Consider the following 25452-nt stretch of genomic DNA (forward strand, 5'->3'; position numbering starts at 1 on the left):
ATATTTTAATTTGTGCAGATATCGTATATTTTATTATAGAGTCGTGATTTCAAAAGCAATATATATATATATATATATATATATATATATATATATATATATATATATATATATTTGGATGCCAAAGGCTAGAATCGAAACGGTAGCATTCAAAGCTGGTGACGTTGAAAGTGTACAAATGTGATATAAACTGGTTAAAAATAAAAATTAAAAATAAACTATGATGGATGCACACAATGTATAACGATTTATTAATTTTTATTATTATTTTTGACCCCTTGAAAACCATTTTAACCTGCTAACGATCCACCAAACAACGGTCTGTAAAAATCATTTAAGGCCCTGAACGCCGCTTTACAACTTTTAGTTTCGGGGGAGATAGAGTTTGAAAATATGGAGACAGACAGACAGACAGAGATATAGCCTTTTATATATTGGATTATGTAAAATTATTAAATGAAAGGGAAAAATAATGTCTTTGTCGAGACTTGAATGTTATCTAAAGCAGCTTTCTTATTGCTCCTTTTTGATTGGACACGGAAAGGCAGGAAAGCAACGATACAAAAGAATGCTACTGTTATGTTTTCATTTAAATTGTCTTGTTCTTACTAATTAAAAAAAAATCGATATGCAAATTTAATTACTTGCCACGTGATTTTGCACGTGTTTTTTTTTCTTTAAAAAACTGAGTTCTTTCTCCCTTGCTTGAGTAGCTATTAATTTTCTTCAATAAAACCTTGGAAAGAGTTTTTTTTTTACGTCTTCATTTATTTACAACGCTGCAGTTCCAAGGGAATAGAATACTTTACAAGTTCTGAATGACAGTTTTTTTTTTCAATAAGTTATGGACGACTTTATACCTAAATACATTTGACCTTGGTAACATTTCCCAGTCTCTGGATACGTGTAAAAGTTTAGCATCTGTTTTGTTCTTTGTCAAGGAAGAAAATAATCCTGCATGATCGAAACAATTCTGTTTTTTTATCTAAATTCTTTACGCTCCTTTCGAGGTAATTAGATCTTCCTGAAATATCCACCCCTGTATCTAACTTTGCCAACGTTAATAGGCGGTCGAAACACATTAATAAATTAGATATAACAGTCCGTGACAAGTGTATTTTTATATATATGTATGTAATTATTTATTGACATGAGTTTTTATTTATCAACAATAACAACGGCATTAACAAAAAACAAAAGTAAAAATTACAATCATAAAATTACAAATCTCTCTACATAGCACACCTTCTTGCCAACGTAATGACAATCCGTGTATACGTGCAAGTATTTATTTATCGAACTAAGTCTTTATCAGTAACTAGCAGGCCGCCCGGCATTGCCCGTAAATATATTTTGATTAAGCTACAGAACCCATGATATTGCTTCATCAGAGTGTTCTTGGTTAATTACATTAAGGTCAAGAAAATGGGAGCTGTCGCTATCTTCATCACTATTACAACCTTCAGGATACTGATCAGTAGTTTCCTCATCTTGTTTCTTCAACATTTCAACATCATTTGCATTAAATGATTTAAGAACACTTAACTAGCGCACAAGTACATGTATTTGGTGACTTTAATGTTCACCACCAAAAATGGCTTGGATTCTCTACTCACACAGATGCAGCGGGCAGCACAATGCATAGTTTTGCTATATCTCACTCCCTATTACAAATGGTTACGTTTCCAACCCGTTTCCCTGACCAGCAAGAACAACACGCATCACTTCTAGATCAGTTCCCGAGGATTGTACAACAAATGCTGACAGCCCACTCGGCAACGCTGACCATGCAGTGATAATGGTAGAAATCGCCCTAAACTCTAGACCCAAAACTGAAGAGCCAGTGCTCAAAACAACGAGATATTATAAAAAGGCTGACTGGGAAGCAATCAGAGATCTTATCAGAGATGCCCCCATGGGGAAATATTTTTCTCTTCCTGCTGAACAGTGCGCAAATGAGACCACTGAATGGTTCAACACAGCAATGGAAGCACATGTTCCCATGCCGAAATTTTATAGCGAGCCCCACTCTCCCCAATGGTTTACTTCGACTTGCGCAACTGCCATTGCTCAAAGGCAGCACGCATACCGCAGATTTAACCGACATAAGTCCAGTTCAAACAAACAGAAATATATAGAAGCTAGAAGTAACGTTAAGAAAGAAATAGCGACAGCTAAGAGAGAATTTACTGAAACCACTAAAAAACGCATCGAAGCACAAAAATTAGGAAATCGTGACTTCTGGAAAATCTACAACAGTGTAGTAAATAATGGGCAATCAACAATTCCCCCGCTAACCAACAATTACGAGGTTGTTTGCTCAGCAACCGACAAGGCAAATATGCTTGCCAGCCGGTTTGCCTCAAACTCCACACTGGACCCTTCCAACCACCCCCTGCCTGACTTTCCTTTGCAGACAGACGCCACGCAAGACGATCTAAAAATCACCCCTGCTCAGGTGCATGCTATCATAAAAAACCTTGACACTTCAAAAGCATGTGGACCTGATCTCATCCCAGCTGTGCTATTAAAAAAGTGCTCAGCCGAAGTAGCTCCAGTTCTCTCCAAACTCTACAACAAATGCCTTAATGAATCTTGCTTTCCAGGCTGTTGGAAAACTGCTTCTGTGGTACCAGTATTCAAGAATTCTGGCGAAAGAACTGACCCATCAAATTATCGCTCCATTAGCCTCCTCCAACTTTTTGCCAAAATATTTGAGACCATAATTAACCATGCTCTAGTCCGGCACCTTACAGATGCTAAACTTCTGACTGACAAACAATATGGATTTAGACAAGCCCGTTCCACAGCTGACATCCTCACTGTAATCTCTCAACGTATATACCATGCACTGGACAAAGCGGGGGAGGGCAGAGCGGTAGCTTTAGATATATCTAAGGCTTTTGACAGGGTATGGCACAAGGGTCCACTCAGGGAAATTAAATCATACGGTATCACTAGTAGAATACTTAACATAATTAAATCCTTCTTAGATAAGAGAAAAATCCAGGTTGTCCTCGACGGTCGTACATCTAAACAGTGTGATATAAATGCGGAAGTACCTCAGGGGTCTATCCTTGGACCTCTATTGTTCCTAATATTTATTAATGACCTCCCCGACAAAACTGCCGCTGAGATGGGTATATATGCTGATGGCACTACACTCTATAACATGCATGACAGGAAAACAAATGAACACATATCTAAAGAAATGGTAGAAACACTAGAGGATGACCTCCAATCTGTAGTGGAATGGGGGACATAAATGGATGGTCACATTCAATGCTTCCCAGACTAAACTGGTTTCCTTCAATAATTACAAGAAACCTTCTCTGCCACCAATAGCAATGACCAGTGACTCCTTGTCTGAGAGTACATCTTTCAAACTGCTTGGACTAACGTTCACATGAAACATGAGTTGGAACAATTATATTGAAAACATTGCCAGGGCCGCTGCGAAAAAGGTAGGCTCTCTCTACCGTGCGAGAAAACTACTGACACCTGAAAGTATCCTGTACCTCTATAAGGCCACCATTCGTCCATGTATGGAGTATTGTTGTCACATTTGGGCTGGTGCATCTGCTACTAGTCTCTCGCACCTAGACAAGGTTAAAAAAAGAGTCGCCAATCTGATAGGCCCTGAACTGGCATCTAAGCTTCAGCCTCTGTCCCATCGATGAAACGTTGCATCCGTCTGCTTGTTCTACAAATATTTTAATGGTGAATGCTCTGACGAACTGCAGACACTTGTGCCCCCACGACGTAGAGACCCTCAACAAACCCGACAGGCAGCTAAATCCCACCCCCACACAGTAGAGATCCCTAGATGTAAAAGATCTTTCTACTCCAGTAGTTTCTTCCCCAGAACCGCTAGACTCTGGAATTCCATTCCAGGTTCCTGCTTCCCTAACTGTACTGACATGCAGAAGTTCAAGTGTAACGTGAACCGACATCTTGCTGCCCAAATCCCAACATAGTGCTCCAGTAGTTGCTGCCACTGATAGTAGCCCCCTACACCAAAGTGGCAATGCGCCTTGTTTGGGATGAAAATGTAAAAAAAAAAAAGAAAAAAAAAGAACAGCGTGGTTGGTCAGTAACCGTTTGGTTTCAAGAATTCTTTCTAAACCAGATGTATTCTCTGATTCTTTCAGTCCAGAAGCCTTTGGCGCTGGGCATAATTTTCCCCATGCTTTTGTTAATGTGCTTGCGCGAACTTGATTCCATGCACTTTTGAGAGAAAATATAGCATCTTTGATAGTAAAATTAAAATCGCTTATACTCACGGTACTATTTATCATATTCATCATGAAATCATTTCTGTAGAAACATTTTAAGTTCTAAATAATCCCTTAATCCATAGGTTGGATGAGAGAAGTCACATTAGTTCGTAACTAACACACAAAAATATTCCCATAAGATGACTGAATCAGGAGGGCGTGCTCTACAATTGTCCAACAGAAGCAAGCACTTTGAATCAGGTTTAACTAATTCAAGAAAACGCCTCTGGACAACTGGCAAAAATCCTTGCAAAAACATTTTTTAAACAACTTTTGATTCATCCATCCATTTCGTGAAGAATAATAGGATACTGGCAAAGGCGAAACTCTTTTCAATGCTCGGGGACACTTTGATTTTCCGATGACAAGAAGCTTAAGTTTATGAGTTCCAGAAGCATTAGCGCATACCATAACTGTAAGTTTTTCTTTATTTAATTTGAATCCTTTTATTTTTTGCTCCTCGGATCCGGCTAATGTTTTTGTAGGTAAACACTTCCAATTCACGCCACTTTCATCAGCGTTGTAAACATCCTCTGGTGTTAAACCATAATCGGCAATTATCGTCTTGAATTTGTCACAATAATTTGATGCTATGTGTGTATCAGCAGACCGTTGTTCGCCTAACATTGTTAATTGTCTTATACCATGTCTACTCTTAAACTCCTAAGCCAGCTTTCACTGAATTTCATATCTTCTGCGATATTAAACTCTTGCTTAAGAGATTTTGCTTTAGCAATTAACATGGGCTCAGATATTGCTACACATTCATTCCGTTTGGCTACAAACCACTCATTCAATATTCGATCGAATTCAACTTGCTTTGGTCTGCGAAGAATCCTTCTTTGACACGTCTTTTATTTGGAGAGAAAGGGGCAGCCTTCAATATTTCCTTCTGTTTATTTTTGATGTAAAACAGTGTACTTCTTCCAATCTTATAATCTGTCAATATAACGCTATTTTCAACTCCAGCATCTAATTTTTCTATAATTTGACGTTTTTCGAGTAAAGTCAGTGTCACTTGTTTTCTTTTAGAGTTGCAAGCCATTGTGATGGGTTGTTTTACACTATTTTAAATATGGCAATCTGAAAAAAATACAGTTAGTGTAAATTCATTATCAATAGCTAATCTACATTAAATACATAGTAACAATATTAACATTTCTGCGCAATATCTGACTAAACCATGTAAACAGTTTTACTGCAACTCCGCATCAAATATGCTTATACAGTTTCAATGACGAGACAGGTAAGTTTAGAGAAAATTCAGGTTTAGAAGAAGTCCAAATGAGAGGAAGTCCAACTTTAGAGGAAGTCCAAATTAAAGGAGTTTCACTGTATATATATATATATATATATATATATATATATATATATATATATATATATATATATATATATATATATATATAAAGGGCTCCTTCAGTTTTTGACAGACTATGGATAGCCACGAAGACGTGCCTGCGCGTGAAAGTTTTGTGGCAGGAGGTACATAATCTCCAACCACACCTTTCCTGAGTGGACATTGTTAAATACCAGTTGCCAGTGACGTGTATGTACAAGACGACTGGAAACAAATGCAGAGATAAGCGGAGAGCACATATAGCGCCTAGAATTCCCAAATAGTTCCCGATTTGGTACTAACCAGGTCCAACGTTGCTTAACTTCGGTGATTTGACGAGAAACGGTGAGTAAACGCGATTATGCCGTATTATATATATATATATATATATATATATATATATATATATATATATAATATAAAGCTGAATGTGTGTGTGTGTGAGCGTGTGTGTGTGCGTGTGTGTGTGTGTGTGTCTGGTCACCATTAGGCCCTATATGGTTGACTATTTTAAAAAACCGATTACATATAATGATAGAAGATGTATTGAGACACAAGAATGAGTATGCTTGATCTAGCAGAACAGTGGTTCATTAAAATTGTGGGGTCTGCATTCTCGCCTGGTCTACAAAGTATGAAAATAAAAAATTAAAAAATTAGGCTCAAACTTTAATAAAGACTTTTCATATCTATCTGCGTAAGTATACTTTGATAACTATGCTTCAGTTTGAAGAAATATGATATAATAAAATTATGGGGTGTTCGTTTGCGCCTGACCTCCATAGAATGAAAATATGTCACAATGTTTAACAAGTTTTTTTTATATAGATCGACAGAATATTGTGATAAGTGTTTCAGTGTGAACAGGTATGGTATAATAAATTATGGGGTTTATCTATTTTATTTTTACTTTCATCATGTATTGCTTTGGTTTTGATACCCCCAAATTCGAAGCTATCTCTTTACAACCCTTTCTTTTCATAACCTATCATACTTTCATAAATCAGAGTCCATTTTCTGTAGGCTGCTTTTGAACCCATTGAACCCAGTCAACGACGGGTACTTTTGCTAGTATATATATATATATATATATATATATATATAAATATATATATATATATATAAATAATCTGGCTTCAAACGTTTTTCATACTAATTTTATTTTAAAATTATATCTATATGTGTGTGTATGTGTGTGTGTCTGTGTGTATGTATATATATATAATTTTAAAATAGAATTAGTATGGATTACATTTGAAGCCAGATTACAACGCGCAATTATTAAAATAAACAACTGTTTATTTTAAAGATATATCTTTCGGGGGAAAACTCTCTCGTCAGTTTTTTTTATTTATCCCTTTTTCCTCGCCATGATATTAAGTTTAAGAAAATTTAATGACGAGGCTACGTGATGTTAGCTGCGGTGTTGTTGTAGAAATGCCGGAAGAATGCGCCTGGCCGCGCGATTTGAAAATCAGAGTATTTTTTCTTTTTTTTTTTTTTTATCCCTGTTAGAAGCGTTGACTGAAATTTGAATTTTAACTAAAATGTATGTATGTATAAGTGATGGGATGATTCCAATATTTTTCCAATTCCAATATAATTACCGATTCCATACTAAATTCTCGATTCCGATACACTTACTATTTCGATTAAAATTATTTATAAATCTCTAAATATTTAACTGTTAGGTTGGTGCAAAAATAATGACGTTCAATTTTTATATAAGAAAACGACATTATTTTTGCACCGACCTAATATAAAATGCTTTTGTTTCGGTTATTGTAAAAACTTATTTTCTCAAACGTAAAATAGATTTTAGTTTTACTAAAAGTTTAAACTAATAAATATGGTTATTGTATTTTTCCTACCAGTAGGAGAGGATTTTATTTACAAAAAAAGAAAAAAATAATCAAATAAAAAAGATAACTAAAGGAATCGTTTTTGGTATTGGAAAATAAGAGCAAATTTTTCCAATTCTAATATCGGTTTCGATATCCCCAAAAAGCTCCAAATTTTCGGATTCCCGATTCCGATGGATCGCCCCCAACAGTAATATGTATGCATGTATATATGTTTGTATCTATCTCTCCCGTAAGCCGTGGTGAAGGCAACCTTTCTAGGAGAAGCAAATCCCTGATTTAAAAAAAACATAAAGCGGAAGACCATTACCCGCATTAAGCTGGTCTGCAGTTTAATTTGTTGCTGGCTATCTTGCTCTTGCTTGTTGCTGGATCTCAACATTTTGAACCGAGAGAGAGACTTAGCTGTCGTACAAAGCTAAGACTCTGTAACATCATATTTGTATAGATACTCCCTCAAGAATTTGGGCTCATGGATTTTAAATGTCTGAGGGAGTGGCACTCGTCTGACAAGACGTTGCAATCATCATCATCTATCTCTTTGCTGTCTTTTCAGAAATCTGTTAATCTTTCTTCGCACTATTGGTTGCTTATTGACACTGGGTCTTCTCTCTGCCAGCGGCTATCTCACATATTTGGTTGTCATGGCATCTAGTAACAACGCTGCTCCTGATCAGAATTTCTTCGAGTTAAACAAGGTAAGAATTGGTGAGTACTAATAAACGACACACCTGCAATTACACACATGATTAAAAATGAGAATAGCATACACAGCAACACAATATCATCGAACTTCCTTCAGTGTTAGTTTTATAACCAACATCAGACCGTTAGAGTCAAGGGTATTTTTAAGGATCTCTCTCTCTCTCTCTCTCTCTCTCTCTCTATCTCTCTCTCTCTCTATCTCTATGAGGTATGATCCTGTGCAGTTTTAAGAGTCTCACCTTCCCATGCTTGACGCGCCCCAATCAAGGAATGCCAACGGGCTTCCAGGCAGTATGTGTTCGGTCAAAATGCTCTCGTTCTAAGGCGCTGGCTTTTCAAATCCAGCTTCATAACCTTACGCTTAATCTTCCAGTCGTGGGATAAATAAAAACACATACACTCGTATATACAGCAGGATATTAGGAAAAGAGTACGCACCAAAATCTAGATTTTAGAGAAACACATGTTTCTAGTCCCACTTTACCTAATGAGAATGTACTCGTCAACTAGCCTTGTAACTCTTTTTTCCATCTATTTAGGTCTTGACTCGGCTAGTTTGTTGAAATCAACGGAATTGGACATTTCTGCTTAGTTTATTTTTATTATTATGATTTCCTCTTTACGTCAAATGCCTTCCTGCATTGTCTGATATGGTTTCCTTTAAAATAGTCATCGTCTGGCATGAATCCTTTACAATAGTTGTTGCTGGCCCGCCTTCTTTTAAAATAGTCGTTCTCTGACACGACTTTCTTTAAAATAGTCGTTGTCTAATACGACTTCCTTTAAAATAGAAGTCGAACACGATTTCTCTTAAAAAAGTCGTTCACTGATGCGGCTTCTATTTAAAATAGTCGTTATCTGGCACGACTTTCTTTGAAATAGTCGTTGTCTGATATGACTTTTTTTAAAATAGTCGTTGTCTGTCACGACTTCCATTTAAAATTGTCGCTGTCTAATACGACTTCCTTTAAAATAGTCGTTTTCTAGCACGACTTCCTTGAAAATAGTCATTGTCGGACACGGCTTCCTTTAAAATAATCGTTTTCTAGCACGACTTCCTTTAAAATAGTCGTTTTCTAGCACGACTTCCTTTAAAATCGTCGTTGTCTGACACGAATTCCTTTAAAATAGTCGTTGTCTGACATGACTTCCTTTAAAAGAGATTAGAACGAAAGAAAATTAAAAGAAACTTTAAAAAATTTAAATCCAAAATTTTTAATGAGATTGCATTGAATAAAAAGTAACATTAACCCTATTCTCCTCATAAAATAAATTTAAACAATAACCGCTATTTGAAATTACACAAATAAGTATGCCGAAATATTTGTGAATAGATAAAACAAATTCTAAATACGAAACTAACATAGAAACAAAACAGTATGGCTAGAACATAGTTGATTAGTCCGGAATAGAATAAAAATAAAATAAAGAAATAAAGAAATTTAATTTAATAAATTAGTGAAGAATATTAGTAAAACATATTAAGTGAACATAGGTAATTCGTGGCAAAATTAATTGATAATTCGATTGTAATTTCTTTCTTTTTTTAAATAGAGATACGAAAATAAGTAAATATAAAAATCTGAAAAAACCTTGGAAAGAAGAGATGTAGGAAAAATATTTTCTCATAATTTTCCTTAAAAGGGAAATTAAATTCATATTGTTCATTGCAGAAGTGTTTGTTCAAACTGTCTGATGATAGGCTGTTCTTGTGAAAATTGTCGAACGATATAGGGTTTGAATTTGTCTGAATGGTCTTGAAACAATTGTAACGAACGATGAAATACACTATTTGTAGCTATCAATCCATTCTTTGATGTCTGGATTTTGTTAAAACAATACATGAATGCTCAATTACAAAAGATAGCAATTTAAGTCATCTCATTCTGACTTAAAATGTATTGGTTACCGAATTATCAATTATATAAACCCAATAAAATTCGGAATCCTATAAACAATATATATATATATATATATTATTCTTGATCTTACATAATATTGTATAGAGCACTCTGTGCTCTATATAACCAGTGCAAGGGTTTCATTAAAATTATTATTTATTATCCCTATATATATAAAATGAACTCATTTCCCCCCCTATGATTTCGACCTTAATAGGATTAAAAATCAAGACATTTCATGCGAATGTAATATGCACAAACTGCAGCAAAATATCTGAGGTGTGTTATAGGCATATTACCTCTCCACTTCCTCGATAATCGTAGATTCCTATATTTTTTCTGCTGAAAGTTAACTGCGACAATCGGTTAAAATCAATGAAAGTAGTAAAATATTTTTTCTCTAATTAATTCCTCCTTCCTCCGCCACCACTTACACCGTTTCCGGGATCGTTCACAAGAGACAGTTACGAAGGAACACCAGTTTGGGGTTTCTTTACTTTGTAGTTGCTTAACAAAACTGGAATGGAATTTTACCGTGCCTTTCCGTTCTATGCTTTCTACTGAGTGAAACGCACTATGGAATTAACCGAATCGAAGGGTTATTTATGCCATTTTTTTCGCTTTATTTCGTTTTGCAGTTGCTTACAAAAACTGGAATGTAATTTTAACGTTCTTTTTCGTTCTATACTTTCTACTGAGTGAAACGCGCTATGGAATTAACCGAATCGAAGGGGTATTTATGCTATTTTTTCGCTTTTCGCTGTGTTTTCTTTTGTTTTTGTTTTTCAAAACACCTTCATCATTTTTTTCCCTTATTTTTGCTTTTTGTTTTTCCGATTTCTTTTTTGAAGAAGTTTTACGTTTGTTCGCTGTTGTTTTTTTTCTGATTTTTTAAGAAGTTTAACATCGTTTTTATTTTTTACATATTTAAACAGGGTTATTACTTCGCTTATTCTTTACTTTACCCCTTCCCCTTACACAGACCTCCAAACACCTGGGCAACGCCGGGTACCACCGCTAGTATTATAATAATTATTATTTATTATTGTTATAATGTCAAGAAATATGTTTTGATAATTTAATTAGATAGGAATTTTAACAAGTATCAACACTCTTTCAGAAATTAAAAATAGAATAATGTTTAGAGTTATGAATTTTTGCTGCAAGAAATAATATAAACATTAGGTCAGAACTGACAGCTGGTGAGTTAAGGATACGCATGATTTAACGTATGACGTAACAGCCAGCTGATCAGTGATTTATTAGTTAGTTAGCATCCGCGATTTGAGAAGGATAGACGTGCGGGATGAGAACAAAAGAATAAGGTGGTATAGAAAAAGAAAACGTTTGCAGCCTTCGAGAATTCGGGACTCAACTGGACTGGAACAAAAAGAATAAACTGTATATATTTTGTCACCGGTGATGTTGTGTTGTCTGTCCCCGAGGGGATGCTTCTTTGTTGCAGCCGTCTGGAGAATCCAAGAAATGAATCATGAGACAGAAAAAGGTCAGTTCCAATTTAAGGTACCGTGAAATGTCTTTGTTTATTCAGGGTGTCCCCCAAAAAGCTGACGGATTTTAAATTTGATTACCTTCCTCAATACTTAAGTTATGCTTACCAATTTTTATTTTTAGGTAGATAACCCCCTCCGTAATGTTTTGAGATATAGTAAAATATCACAGTCTACTTATTCTAATTTTATTTGCATTCTTTGGAATGAAATCTAACACAAAGTTTGGAAACTTATTTAACACATCTCGTATAATCTTTATCAGATTTATTCAACAACTTACAGAGTAAAATAAAAAGGTAGAAAGCATTGGGAGCGTGGTGATCAATGTCCAATGTGAGACACATTTGGTTATTTCCAGAAACGGATTTCCTTCTTCCAAGGGCGATAACTCTCCGTTCTTCGTTCCCAGGCAAATATCTTTATCATTTTTAGGTTGTACCTAACACATACTTCACACGGTCTGTATAGGATTGAAAAATATTTTTGTGACTTTTTACATGATTTAATCATCGTTTTACTTTATTTTAAGACAACCTGGGTGATTACGGCGATATTCATTGTCTTTCCAAATTTATTTGACCTGATCTCAACCATGGAGCAATATCATCCCCGAACAAATCTCAGGGTACAATTAGCACGGTGAGTACAAAACTTTATCAATAGAACAGATTCAGCATTTATGAATTAACGTTAATTGCCAGATAATCAGATCAAATATATTTATTTAACTAGCGGTGTGATTCGATGTTACCCGGGATTGAATGACAATCAATGAATGTTTCACACTCATATTTTTATTGTCATTGAAATCGATGGAATAACCCATTTTTCAATAAAATCGATTAATTGCCTGCTCTAGTTGGGGACACATCGTGACGCAACTGGAACTTTATATGCCTCCCACAGTGACTAAATCCACGATACATTGTAGTCTACATTGCACTGAAGAGAATCTACTGTTGATTTTATAAAACTATCTTATATATAATCACGCGCATTAAAGTTTAAAACGATGACATCAAGTATCATGGTTGAATTCTGCTCTAAACAGAAACATCATTCTATACGGACGCGTCCTTGTCATATCAAAGAACTTACTGTTGATTTTTTTTATTCCTGGTATTACTGCTTGTGTGGTGATAATGCTTGAAATGAAAAAGTCAAGTATCATTGTGAAATTGTGCTTTAAACAAAAACATTCATTTCGAACGCACGCCTGTTATATCAAAGAACCTAATGCTAATTTTATATGTCAGGCCTTTCGGCTTGTGTGGTGCTAAAACTTCTTCAATGAACTTATGATGTTAGGCTGTGTAAGGTGTTAACTTTGGTCCAAATCGCCGGTTCCTTCTTTCATCGGATTATTTTGACTATCGATCATCGGTACTTATCTAAGACATTCCGACACAAAAAGTATCTAAGAACACTACCAGGCACATAACATACCTTCGTATGAAATTTCATAAAAATCGACCCAATTGTTTTCGAGTGCATAGGGAACGAACTCACAAACGCACAGATAAAGTTCCTTTTATATAATAGTGGAGATATATGACAATAGTCATATTTTAAAACTTTTATCTACATAGGCAAACATCGATATTCGATCCTGCTATTCCATTATTTATTGACATTTATAGCCGTGACCTTCACATACAAAATAAATTCCAATCGATTTACATGATTACATATTCAATGCGAACCGATGATTCTATATACAAGGTGTCTAAGAAGTCTTCAGACACTTTTATAAATTCATGAAAATGTTTTGAGAAGTTCTATAAAAAATAATTGTTTTTACACATTAATCAGTTATTTAGGTTTTAATGATGTCACTTCATTTTCAGAAATGAATGAGAGAAAAAAAAAGAAGAAATAACTGACTTCTAACCTTTAGTAAAAAGAGCAGGATTACATACGCAATTGCGTCGTGGCAGACGGGAACAAAAACGATATGCTCCTTAAATTTATTTTGGACGAAAGAAGACAGCAGACCTACAACATTGAACAGACACATCATCTGCAGACATTAAACATTTCAGAGATTTTCAGCTTCAGTTATAATATTAATAATCCTCTCTTAAATTGCCTAAAGAATTTGTTAAAAATTATATTAATAATGTTTTTTAAATTGAATTTGTGGACAACCTATATACATATATATATATATATATATATATATATATATATATATATATATATATATATATATATATATATATATATATATGTATATGAAGAGCATAATGTGGTGTCCCACAATTGAATAAAAACGGATGATATGGGAAAAATGTTATGCGATGTGTCGAAAGATACCAGAGCAAAAAAAAAAAAAAAATAAAAATAAAAAGGGAAAAAAACAGATTTGATATTCCCGAAGCGCTTTTCAACCGACTCACTTCAGGGGAATCGTCGGTAAATTGGTTTTGAGTAATTAACCAATTTACCGACGATTCCCCTGAAGAGAGTCGGTTGAAAAGTACTTCAGGAATATCAAATCTGTTTTTTTCCCTTTTTATTTATTTATTTATTTATTTTTGCTTTGGTATCTTTCGACTCATCGCATAACATTTTTCCCATATCATCCGTTTATATATATATATATATATATATATATATATATATATATATATATATATATATATATATATATAATAAAATAATAAATTTTTCCTTTTTGGAAATTTTTCCATGGATTTCTGCTTTTGGATCATTATGGACCATCTTCTTCTAATTACGGGATTTTTGGATTTTACTTGTACAAATAGAAATTCAAGTAACTTTCTTGAAGTTATACACTTGGATTTTACCATCACTGGATTTTTTATCTTCCACCAGACTATCCATTCATGTGTAATCGCCTTTTTCTTCACCATATTCCCTCTGCTTTACTTTCTTTTTTTATCAAGTAAGATCTTTGACTTACTCGTTGTTTCATCAAATACTTTTGCATGCAAAATCCGATTCCGCATTTTGCTAATTCATACCTTCTGATGAGAAAGAAAATATTTCTTAGAAACTCCGCGGATTAAGGACTATCCACTTATCTAGTGTTTCCTTTTCAGATTAAATATGTTTTTAACTAATTTCAAAGTGTTTTTAACATGTTTTATTAACTGCTGCTCGTATATATATATATATATATATATATATATATATATATATATATATATATATATATATATATATATATATACAGTCATGGTCAAAATCATAAGACCACTTAAGAAAGTAAGCGTTTACGCATATCAAATTTTTAATCAAACAAATGGTTGAAACCATTGCCAAAAGGGAAAATATGATGAAAAAAAAATGAAATCTGCTTCATTCGAAACCTTAACCCTGATCTAATAATTATTTTTTAAAAAAGAAACATTTTCACCTGGTCAAAATGATAAGACCACTTTAATAAAATCGGCTAGTTTTGAAAATATGAATACGAAAAGCTTTCTATGTTACTAAAAGCAGAAGTTAAAAAAAAAAAAAAACGAACCCCAGTATGAGCTCAAATCGATTGAAAAGCCAAACAGCAGCAGAATGTAGTCCAAAAACCATCAGAAGGCATCTGAAAATGAAGGGCTTCAATCATTTAAAGTGACTGCAGAAACCACGTCTTCTTGAACAGCACAAAACTAACCGATTTAAATATGCCGCCAAATACCAGACTTGGGACGAAGAGAAGTGGGAAAATGTAATTTTCTCCGATGAGAAAAAGTTTAATCAATATGGTCCAGATGGATTTCAACACTTTTGGCATGATAAAAATTTGCCCAAAGAGACTTTTTCAACTCTGCATAGTGGAGGAGGGTCTTTAATGATCTGGGGTGCTTTCTCGTCAGCCGGGACCCCAAAGTTGCAAGTAGTGAAATGCCGGCAAACATAATTGAAGTACTTTTCAATGCTGGAAAATGCTTCTATCAGAACTGAAGGTTCACGTCTATGTGGAAGAAATTGGATTTTCCAGCAAGACAACGTTGCAATACACACTTTTCGACAAGCATGAGAATACTTTTCTTCAAATAATATAGAATTGTTAGATCATCCAACATGTTCTTCGGACCTCAATTCCATTGAAAATTTTTGGGGATGGATGGCAAAAGAAGTGTTCAAGGATGGGACCCAGTATAATTCGATAAAGGAACTTTCTGATTCAGTTTTCAGTACATGGGATAAAATTCCTTCGCAAGTGATAAAAAACTTAGTCGCAAGCATGCCGAAGAGAATTTTTGAAGTAATTCGTAATAATGGAGGCTATACTAAATACTGAGACCCTTTTTTAGTAATTTATAATTGCCTTTTGTTAGATAAATTATCAGTGGTCTCATAATTTTGACCAGTTGAAAATGTTTGTTTTTTAAAAAATAATTATTAGATAATGTTAAGGTTAAGGTTTCGAATGAAGAAAAAGGTTTCGAATGAAGAAAATTTCATTTTTTTTTCATCATATTTTCCCTTTTGGCAATGGTTTCAACCATTTGTTTGATTAAAAATTCGATAATATGCGTAAACGCTTACTTTCTTAAGTGGTCTTATGAGTTTGACCATGACTGCATATATATATATATATATATATATATATATATATATATGTGTGTGTGTTTAAAGGAAAAGAGGTTTCTCTGTATAATAACTTTTCATGGTGACGAGACAGGCAGATACTTCAAGCCGGCATCGAAATTCGACCGTTTTTATTTTCGAAAGTTGGCGATTGTAACTGTTAGGAATTGGCATAAACCACGTGTAAGTGAAATCTGAATGATTATATAAACGCTGTCAGCTGGCAAAGAGTACTTAACATTATCTCTACTTATATATAAAAGGCACTTTTGTGTGTCTGTGTGTGCCTGTGTGTTCGTTCCGTATACACTCCTAAACGGCTCGTTCGGATTTAAAAAAAAATTCACACAGATGTACTTCATGCTTCTGGGAGCGTTCTTAGATAGATTTTGTATCGGAATGCTTATAATCGAAAAAAAATCCGATTAAAGAAGGAAAATTCAGATTTAGACGAAAGTTAACATCCTTATACAGCTTAACATCACCAGTGCACTCGAGAAGTTTTATCCCCGCACAAGCTATAGGAACTGGTATATAAAATCAACGGTAGTTTTTTTGGTAAGATAGGAGAAGGTTCAAAATGAATGTTGCTGTTTAGAGCACAATTGAACCATTATATTTCACTTTTACATTTAGACTACCATATATTGGGGACTAAGTGTTGGCGATGGGGAGAGGCACGTGAAGTTTACTTCCGTTTCATTGCTTTGGGTCCCAGGCTAGAGCAGACAATCGATTTGATTGAAACATGGGCGATTTCACCGATTTCGATGAGATTAAGATTATTGAAAGTGCGGAACATTCGTTGATCCTCATTTAATCTCGGGCAATGTTGCTCCACCCCTCAGCTAGTTAGAAACCTTTTTAATGCAATATTAATCATGGCTTGTTTTTTACGTTAATATATTTTTTCCGAATCAAATTCATCTTCAGATATGAGTTGTGTCGTATCTTTTCTGTTAAAAAATAAATAACTAAATAAACATAACGTCCATATTACTTTTGTTTTCACGGTGTTTTCTTGGCAGTTGTAAATATAAAAACAATATGGGAGATGAACAAGGCAGTATCAGGCATTTTAATTTGTATTTTAAAGAGATTCAACTCATTCACTTGGAAGCATTAACATGTTAGAAATATTAAAATTTAAATGTATTTATTTAGAATTAAATTTAATTAGATTAATAAAAAAAAAAAAAAACAGAAAAATTTTCATGGTGTCCGTAATCGTCACCGAACGAATGTCATATTCCAAAAGCCACGGCAATTGACCAAGTAGCATTTTTATGTAGAAAATTATTTTTTAAAACAGATCTTTGGTAGTTTTAACATCGAATCGTATTAAACATACGGCTGATTTTGATGGCTGCCAAAAGTAATTTTCTAACGATTCTGCCATTATCTTAGATTTTTCTTCCCTCGTGCATGTTATAGAGCATTGTATTATCAGCAAACACACCCATCTCGAACACAAAATTATCAGGGAGGTCGTTTATAAATATCAGGAATGATAGTCATTCAAGGATTGACCCCTGAGGTACTCCCGCATTAATGTTATGCCGCTTGGATTAACGTTCATCAATGACGATCTGGATGGTCGTATTGTTTAAGAATGATCTAATTATATTTAGTATACATCCCGTTATACTGTACAATTTATTTTTCATTAGCAGCCCTTTGTACCAGACTTTGTCAAATGCCTTGGATATATCACGGGCTACAAACATGGTTCCACCTGCCTCATCCAGCACATGGTATATGCGTTCAGAAATGACTATTAAACTATCTGAAGTAGAACGACATTGCCTGAATCCATACTGTTTATCAGGGAGATTAGCTTTTGTAAGGTGCTGGACTCGTGCTGGATTAATTAAGGTCTCAAAGATTTTAGCAAAGAGAGGGAGGAGACTGATATGATGATAATTGAGAAGGTCAGTTCTTTCACCAGAATTCTTGTACACTGGTACCACAGAGGCCACCTTCCAGCTATTAGAAAAGCAAGGTTCAGCAAGTATTTATTGTAGAGCTTGAAAAGTAAGGAGGTTAGTTCAACTGAGCATTTCTTAATTAGTATAGCAGGAATGAGATCAGGCCCACATACCTTGTAGGTCTAAAAATAGGTGATTTTTACATCATCTAGTGTGGCTTCAGTCCGCACAGGGAAATTTGGGAGGGAGTTGTTCGTTGGCTCTAAAGTGGAGTTGGAGGCGTATTGCCAGGCAAGCAGTACCGCCTTCTTGGTTACCGTGTATGCGACCTTCTGGTTGTTGGATAGTGGAAGAATTACTGATTGCCCTTTATTCACTACACTATTATAAATTTTCCAGAAATTATGAGTTCCTATATTTTGCGATTCCCGTGTTATTTCAGCATGCTTTCTTTTGGCTGTCGCTATTTCACTCTTACAATGATTTCTAGCATCTATGAATGAATTTGACTTATGACGTACGAACTAGTGAATTGCATACTGTCTTTGTGCAATAGCAGCTGCACAATCTGTAGTGAACCATAGGGGGGATGAGTGGGGTCATGATGTATCAATGTCCGCTTTGCACTATTCAGTTGTCTAATTAGCACACTGTTGAGCAGGAAGAGAGAAGATAACGGTCCATGAGGCATATCTGATGTGTTCTCTGATGGCTTCACAGTCGGCCCTTTTCTAGTACCTTGTTGCTTTGAGCAATGGCTCCTCACCTTGGGGTTGGGATTTAAGTGTGATGTCTACTGATACCACTAGGTGGTCTGCGTTTCCAAGTGGACTGTGGGCATTAGTCACTAATCTAATCGCCACCATATGCCGAGTTCCTGCCGGCGCTTGTGGAAAAGGCATGCTCCCAGTTCTAGACCTGTATCGAGGCGGTAATTGAGGCTGAAAGCAGCTATATTGCATAGATATCAGCTCTGCTATATAATCAAATAAGCTGAATTGACTTTTTCGATATAAGCTACAGTGTTATTTTTATTTAGGGCGACAAAGTAACAATTACTTAAAAAGCGTCGAACTTTTTTTTTTGACGTTTCTGAATTTTTAAGATGAGAAGTGGTTATCCGTATTAATTGGATTCATCTAACTACTGTTCTCATCTTGAGTGTGATTGTCAATGTTTCGGTCGATGGAATCTCCGACCTTCTTTAGGTGTATCTTGTCGAATTCGGAAATTTGGGCGGAATTTTGAACAGAACCCTTTATTTATTTCACGGGGGTAGCATGCTCTTGTTCCATCAGCCATGACTGGATAGAGAACCTAAGTAATTCGCAATTGTATTTTTGATCGCCCACACTGAGAATTGAAACTTTAGGATAATAGCACTTTTTGCAATTGTTTTTTTCCAAGGGTTCTTATGGCGGTTATCATAATGTAATTCTTGTTGGGTAGGTCACCATTTCGGCGGGTCCCCCTTTTGGGGAGTCGTCGAAATTAATAAGACGGGAGTAGAAACCGACCTGGGAATAATAATAAAGAAACAAAGGAACTTCCAAACGAAACTGTTTTATATTCATTTCAGCGTACAAGTGGTATCGGGTTATAGAAAGTTCGTGATTTTCATTTATGTCCCCTGACTCTGGAACCACTCACGTCTCCGTCTTTTTTTGCTTCCAACACTTTTTGTATTTCTCTTTTTGTCTTTCCCACCAGAACTGTTCTCCGTCCTGATTGGTTACAACCTTTGGTCACATTTTTGAGGAAAAGAGGAAGGAAGGAAGGGGGAAAGGGAAGAGTAGAGAGAAAGAGACATGTAATGGAGAAATAGTAGTCTTGGCTTCACTACATTCTAACCACTGCACGAGTGCACGACGAGCCCTTCAGAATTTTAGGAACCACCAACCTATTTTTATTTCTAGTTGAAAATATCACTATTTATTACTAAGTATTATATATATTACTGTTTTTACTTTATATATATATATATATATATATATATATATATATATATATATATATATATGTATATATATATATATATATATATATATATATATGTATATATATATATATATGTCGTATATATATATATATATATATATATATATATATATATATATATATATATATATATATATATATATATATATATATATACGACAGAAACGTTGTGAAAATCACACTCAAGATGAGATTATTTTTCTTTTATCTTACTATATGAACCGTATTAAGATTGCTCCAGCTATATAAGTCTTAAACTGAAAATTAATTACCAGACACTTACGACCAAATAAAAAAGCACCTAGTTTTGATTTTAAAAAGCCGTGAAACGGAAAGAGCTCTGACTAATTATTTAGAGAATTAATGAAAAAACATCTAGTTTATACACGTCTATGTACGCGGTACAATAAAGCGTGCATGCAGTTTCAAGGGAGACGACTATGGTGAGATTAAAACAAGAGTGATTTCCCTTGATATACGATATAATTTTACGTGCATTCGGACTAAAATATTTAATTAATGATTTATTTAATTCAAATTTATTTATTTAATAAACATTTCCCACATCGCTATTTACTGACGTTATCAATGTACATGAAGCTTTCTCCTAGTGCATTGCACAGAGGGGTCTATAACTAGAGAAAGGAATCAATCGCTTTGATTGGATAATCGGCGATTGGTCAATTTCGATGACAATAAAAATATGGAAGTGTGGAACACTGGAACAGAACAGTGGAACAGTGGAACACTGGAACATTTGTTGATCCTAATTCAGCCCCAGACAATTTCAGATCTCCTTGCTAGTATATATATATATATATATATATATATATATATATATATATATATATATATATATATATATATATATATATATATATGTGTGTATATGTTTATATATTCTTATCAAATTCACCTGTAAACTAAAGAACAGATTATTATGCAATATACACTGCAGGCAGGAGCAAGGTGAGTCATATATACACATATAGTTTTTGTAAGCATTATTATTATTATTATTATTATTATTATTATTATTATTATTATTATCAATCTTGCCCACCCCCCTTCCAATCCTCTACATCAAATATTGCGGTCTATTATAAGATTTTTCTGGATTGATACGCATGTAATTGAACCTCAGCGCTAATCAAGTGCGATAAACTCCGAAACAAATGCATTATCATTGATGTGATTTATGGGGTTTATGGGATATATATTTGAGGCAACATGATGAGTAAGGAGGGTACATCATTTTTCTTTTTAAATTTAAGATTATTCCCTCTGAAACCACACCATATTTACCAAAAATTATCAGAAAGAAAACAGGGCCTTCATATTGCATATAGCCGTCCTGTAACCGGCATTGTTTATTGTTTCCACACACACACACACACACACACACACACACACACACACACACACACACACACATTTATATATATATATATATATATATATATATATACTCGTAAGCAAAAAAAAAAAAATGGGCCAAACAAATTGTATACGTTTTATTGCACTAAAAGCTATATTGCACAAAAAACAATTGAACAAGGAAACTTAAATCGGCCTAATAACACAGAACAAGACATTTACTTTAATAAATGCTTTGATTTCTTTAAAAGATCAATCCTTTTAGACATACTCTCAACCAAAGTGGAACACTGTGAAGAGGAGATACTATTCCATTCGCTTTACACAGCTTCCCACAGTTTGTCATTGTTCGAAAAGGTTATTCCATCCAATGCACGAGATATTATGGACTACATATTACGATTGGGTTTAAATCGGGGCTTTTACCTGGCCAAAATATCACATTAATTAATTATCAAAAAAACATTTTTTGTGACTTTAGCAGTGTGTGCAGGTGCATTATCGTGTTGAAAAATAATGTTCTGAGATATTCCTGGCTTCTGGATACTTGGTAACAGTCCTGTTCATAATATTCGAATGTATTCCTTTGCATTGATTGACTTCTCACATCTAATAAATTCCCCATACCATTATCTCTCCATTCCCGTGTTTAAGTGTCCTTTTTATGCAAGTTGGTGAAAATCTTTCTCCAGTTCTTCGATTGCACCATTCGGGAGCATCGAAAGCATCACTAGCAAGACAAAATTTTGATTCATCTGACCGGAAAACATTTCTGAACCAGTCTTTATCTTTCTTGCCATAATATGAGACAAATCTCTTTCGATCATTGATGTTCTTCTTAGATAAAAATGGCTTCTTTGCACACCTTTTAGAAGAAAATCCCATTTCTTTCATTTGTCTAGATATTGTATATCTAGAAAGAGAATTTCCAGCCCCTGTTTTGAATTATTTGCTATAGTTAACGTAGGTTTTCTTTCACTCCTTCAAAACAGTTAATTTAAGCCTGTGGTCGTCCTTCAAATTGAATGCTCTAGGGCGACTAGATCCAGATTTCCCTTTTATCAAGTATTCGACTTCGAACCTTCGACCAATTCGCTTCACTACAGAAAGAGATGTTTTCACCTTTTCTTTTCTTAAAATATCAAAAATCTACTTGTAAGTCATTTTGGACTGCCTTAATCCTGCAATTCGGTTTTTTATATTCTCGCCAAGATGCGGCCCCACCTTATTTAGGAAAATATTTTTCCACTTATTATATTCTATAATAATAATAATAATGATCTGCAATATAGAAATTTTCAGTTACAGTTAACAAAAAATCATGGAAAAATCTTGAAAGATCGATTTCTTCCTTCTTTCACTCTTGGCCCATTTTTTTTTACTCAATAGTTCTAAACCTGACTAGTGATCAACAACATTTTGAAACAGCAGATTAACAAAAGAAAAAATGTCAAAAAACAAAGCAATTCATTTTGCTTATGGGCGTCCTATGATCGGCCGACATTTTCCACTTATATAAATATATATATCTATATATATATATATCTATATCTACATCTCTCTCTCTCTCTCTCTCTCTCTCTCTCTCTCTCTCTATATATATATATATATATATATATATATATATATATATATATAGAGAGAGAGAGAGAGAGAGAGAGAGAGAGAGAGGGATGTGTGTGTGTGTGTGTGTTCAGAGTTTGAGATAATAAAATTATTTTCACAGTAAAACAACGTCGCAGCTCACATGAGCGATGCAAGCCAACACACCGAAAGTTTAAGACTCCTGTTTCGGATCACGATTTCGGATATGTTCAACTGATGAGCCCAAATAAGGACGAAACTAGAGTTTTGAACTTCCGATTTGCTGGCATGCATTGCTAGTGTAAGCTTCGACGTTGTTTGACTGCAGTGATATATATATGTATATATATATATATATATATATATATATATATATATATATATATATATTTAGGAAAAATGGTAGTTAGTAAAAACCCGAAGGAAGTGCTTAATACAATTGCAGAGCAAATATATATTTTTATTACCGTTTTATCTGCTTAGTTTCACATATTTCGGTATTTCGGTTACCGAATCGTATCAACGATTCAGTAACCTCGTCAGACCTTAACAGAAATGGTTATTATGATTGAAAAAAATCTACTAGTTGGCCAGTTGTGTACAAATCCCAAGAGCGATAAGAGTATTTTATCATGTCTGAAAGTGATACAATGTTCAACAGGACCATTGCCAGTACCCTCAAAATGCATCGGTGAATTACAACGAATAACAGGGACATGCTCACGGTGATGCAAATACAGTTTCCGGTCAAGTTATGATCTTTGGTGTGGTTTCAAGTGAGGGCCACTTCACATCTTCGAAATCAGCTTGAAAGAAACACCGAAGTGTACCCGGATGTGCTGAAGGGTGTGGTGATTCCCTAGTGTAATCAGATGGCCGCTGGCAGATCCGGGGTGCGGCAGCAAGACTCGGCACCGGTCCACAAGTCACAAAGAGACCCAGGCTTGGCTTCAGAAGGAGTGATACGACTTTGTACCCTTCTCTTACTGACTCCACTCCCCCCCCAAACCTAAACCAGCTCGACTACTGCGTTTGGTCATACGTCGAGAACATCACCAACATGACCTCCCACAACACCAAAGATAGCCTGATCGCCGCTATCTTCCGAGTATTCGCCAAGCTCCTGCCAGCATTTTTCTAATTCTGGACCCGTATCGAGGAGGTGATTGAGGCTGGCGGCGACATTGAATAGATGCTACCTCTACTATATAATCAAGTTACCTGAATTGATATTTTCAATAAAAGTTTCATGCAGACGACGTGGATCGTATAGCTGACTTGCACGTTGGTATGCAGGATATCATGGACGTTTTACATGGCCAATAGAATCATTAGTATTACACTTAGCCTGGGTGAGACAAAAGAAAAGTTTGCCCCGGCTATGGTGATAACTGAACTTATACACCCATGTCCTGAAAGTTGCATCTCTCTGTTGCGGGTATTGACGGTGTAAAACTCCAAGAAAACAACTCTTGCCATACGTCAGAAGCAGATTGAATCACTGGCAAACGTGCATTGATACAGATAGTGAATATGTACAAAAATTAACTATGGAGCACAAAAAGTCGCTCGTTTTAATGGTATCAATCACATCTTCGTCCAGAGTAAAATATAGGAATCTTTACTGTTAGAGAAACCCTAAACTATATATATATATATATATATATATATATATATATATATATATATATATATATATATATATACTAGCGGGGGTACCCGGCGTTGCCCGGGTTTTTGGAGGTGTGTGTTTAGGGGGGTAAAGTAAAGAATAAGCGAAGTAATAACCCTGTTTAAATATAAAAAAAAAAACGATGTTAAACATATTAAAAAATCCCCCCCCCCAAAAAAAAACAAAAACAAAAAAAAAAAAACAGCGAACAAACGTAAAACTTCTTTAAAAAAGAAATCGGAAGAACAAAAAGCAAAAGTAAGGGAAAAAATGATGAACGTGTTCGGAAAAAACCCCCAAACAAACAGCGAAAAAAATGACATAAATAACCCTTCGATTCAGTTAAGTTCATGGTGCGTTTCACCCAGTAGAAATCATAGAACGAAAAGGAACGTTAAAATTCTATTCCAATGTTTTAAGCAACTACAAAACGAAATAAAGCAAAAAAAAAATGGCATTAATAATTCTCCGATTCAGTTAAGTCCATGGTGCGTTTCCCCCAGTAAAAAGCATAGAACGGAAAGGCACGGTAAATTTCCATTCCAGATGTTTTAAGCAACTACGAATTAAAGAAAACCCAAAACCGGTGTTCCTTCGTAACTGTCCCTTTTGAACGATCCGGAAACGGTGTAAGTGGTGGCGAGGGAAGGAGAAATTAATTAGAGAGAAAATATTTTACTACTTCCATTGATTTTAACTGATTGTGGCAGTTAACGCTCAGCAGAAAAAAATATAGGA

At 34.7% G+C, this 25452-nt stretch overlaps 1 protein-coding gene across 1 annotated transcript in view; it reads left to right on the plus strand.

Annotated features, from left to right (window-relative positions):
- Positions 1–25452, plus strand: part of LOC145286387 (transmembrane channel-like protein 2) — a 67339-nt gene that overhangs the window by 27566 nt on the left and 14321 nt on the right. Inside the window, exons 5-6 of the mRNA XM_080135315.1 lie at positions 8035–8176; positions 12128–12237. Coding sequence (XP_079991441.1) covers positions 8035–8176; positions 12128–12237 — 252 coding nt within the window. The remainder of the gene's footprint in view (positions 1–8034; positions 8177–12127; positions 12238–25452) is intronic.

Source organism: Euprymna scolopes, chromosome 10 (genome assembly GCF_053919585.1).
Source record: "Euprymna scolopes isolate OS-2025 chromosome 10, ASM5391958v1, whole genome shotgun sequence".
Taxonomy (NCBI): domain Eukaryota; kingdom Metazoa; phylum Mollusca; class Cephalopoda; order Sepiida; family Sepiolidae; genus Euprymna; species Euprymna scolopes.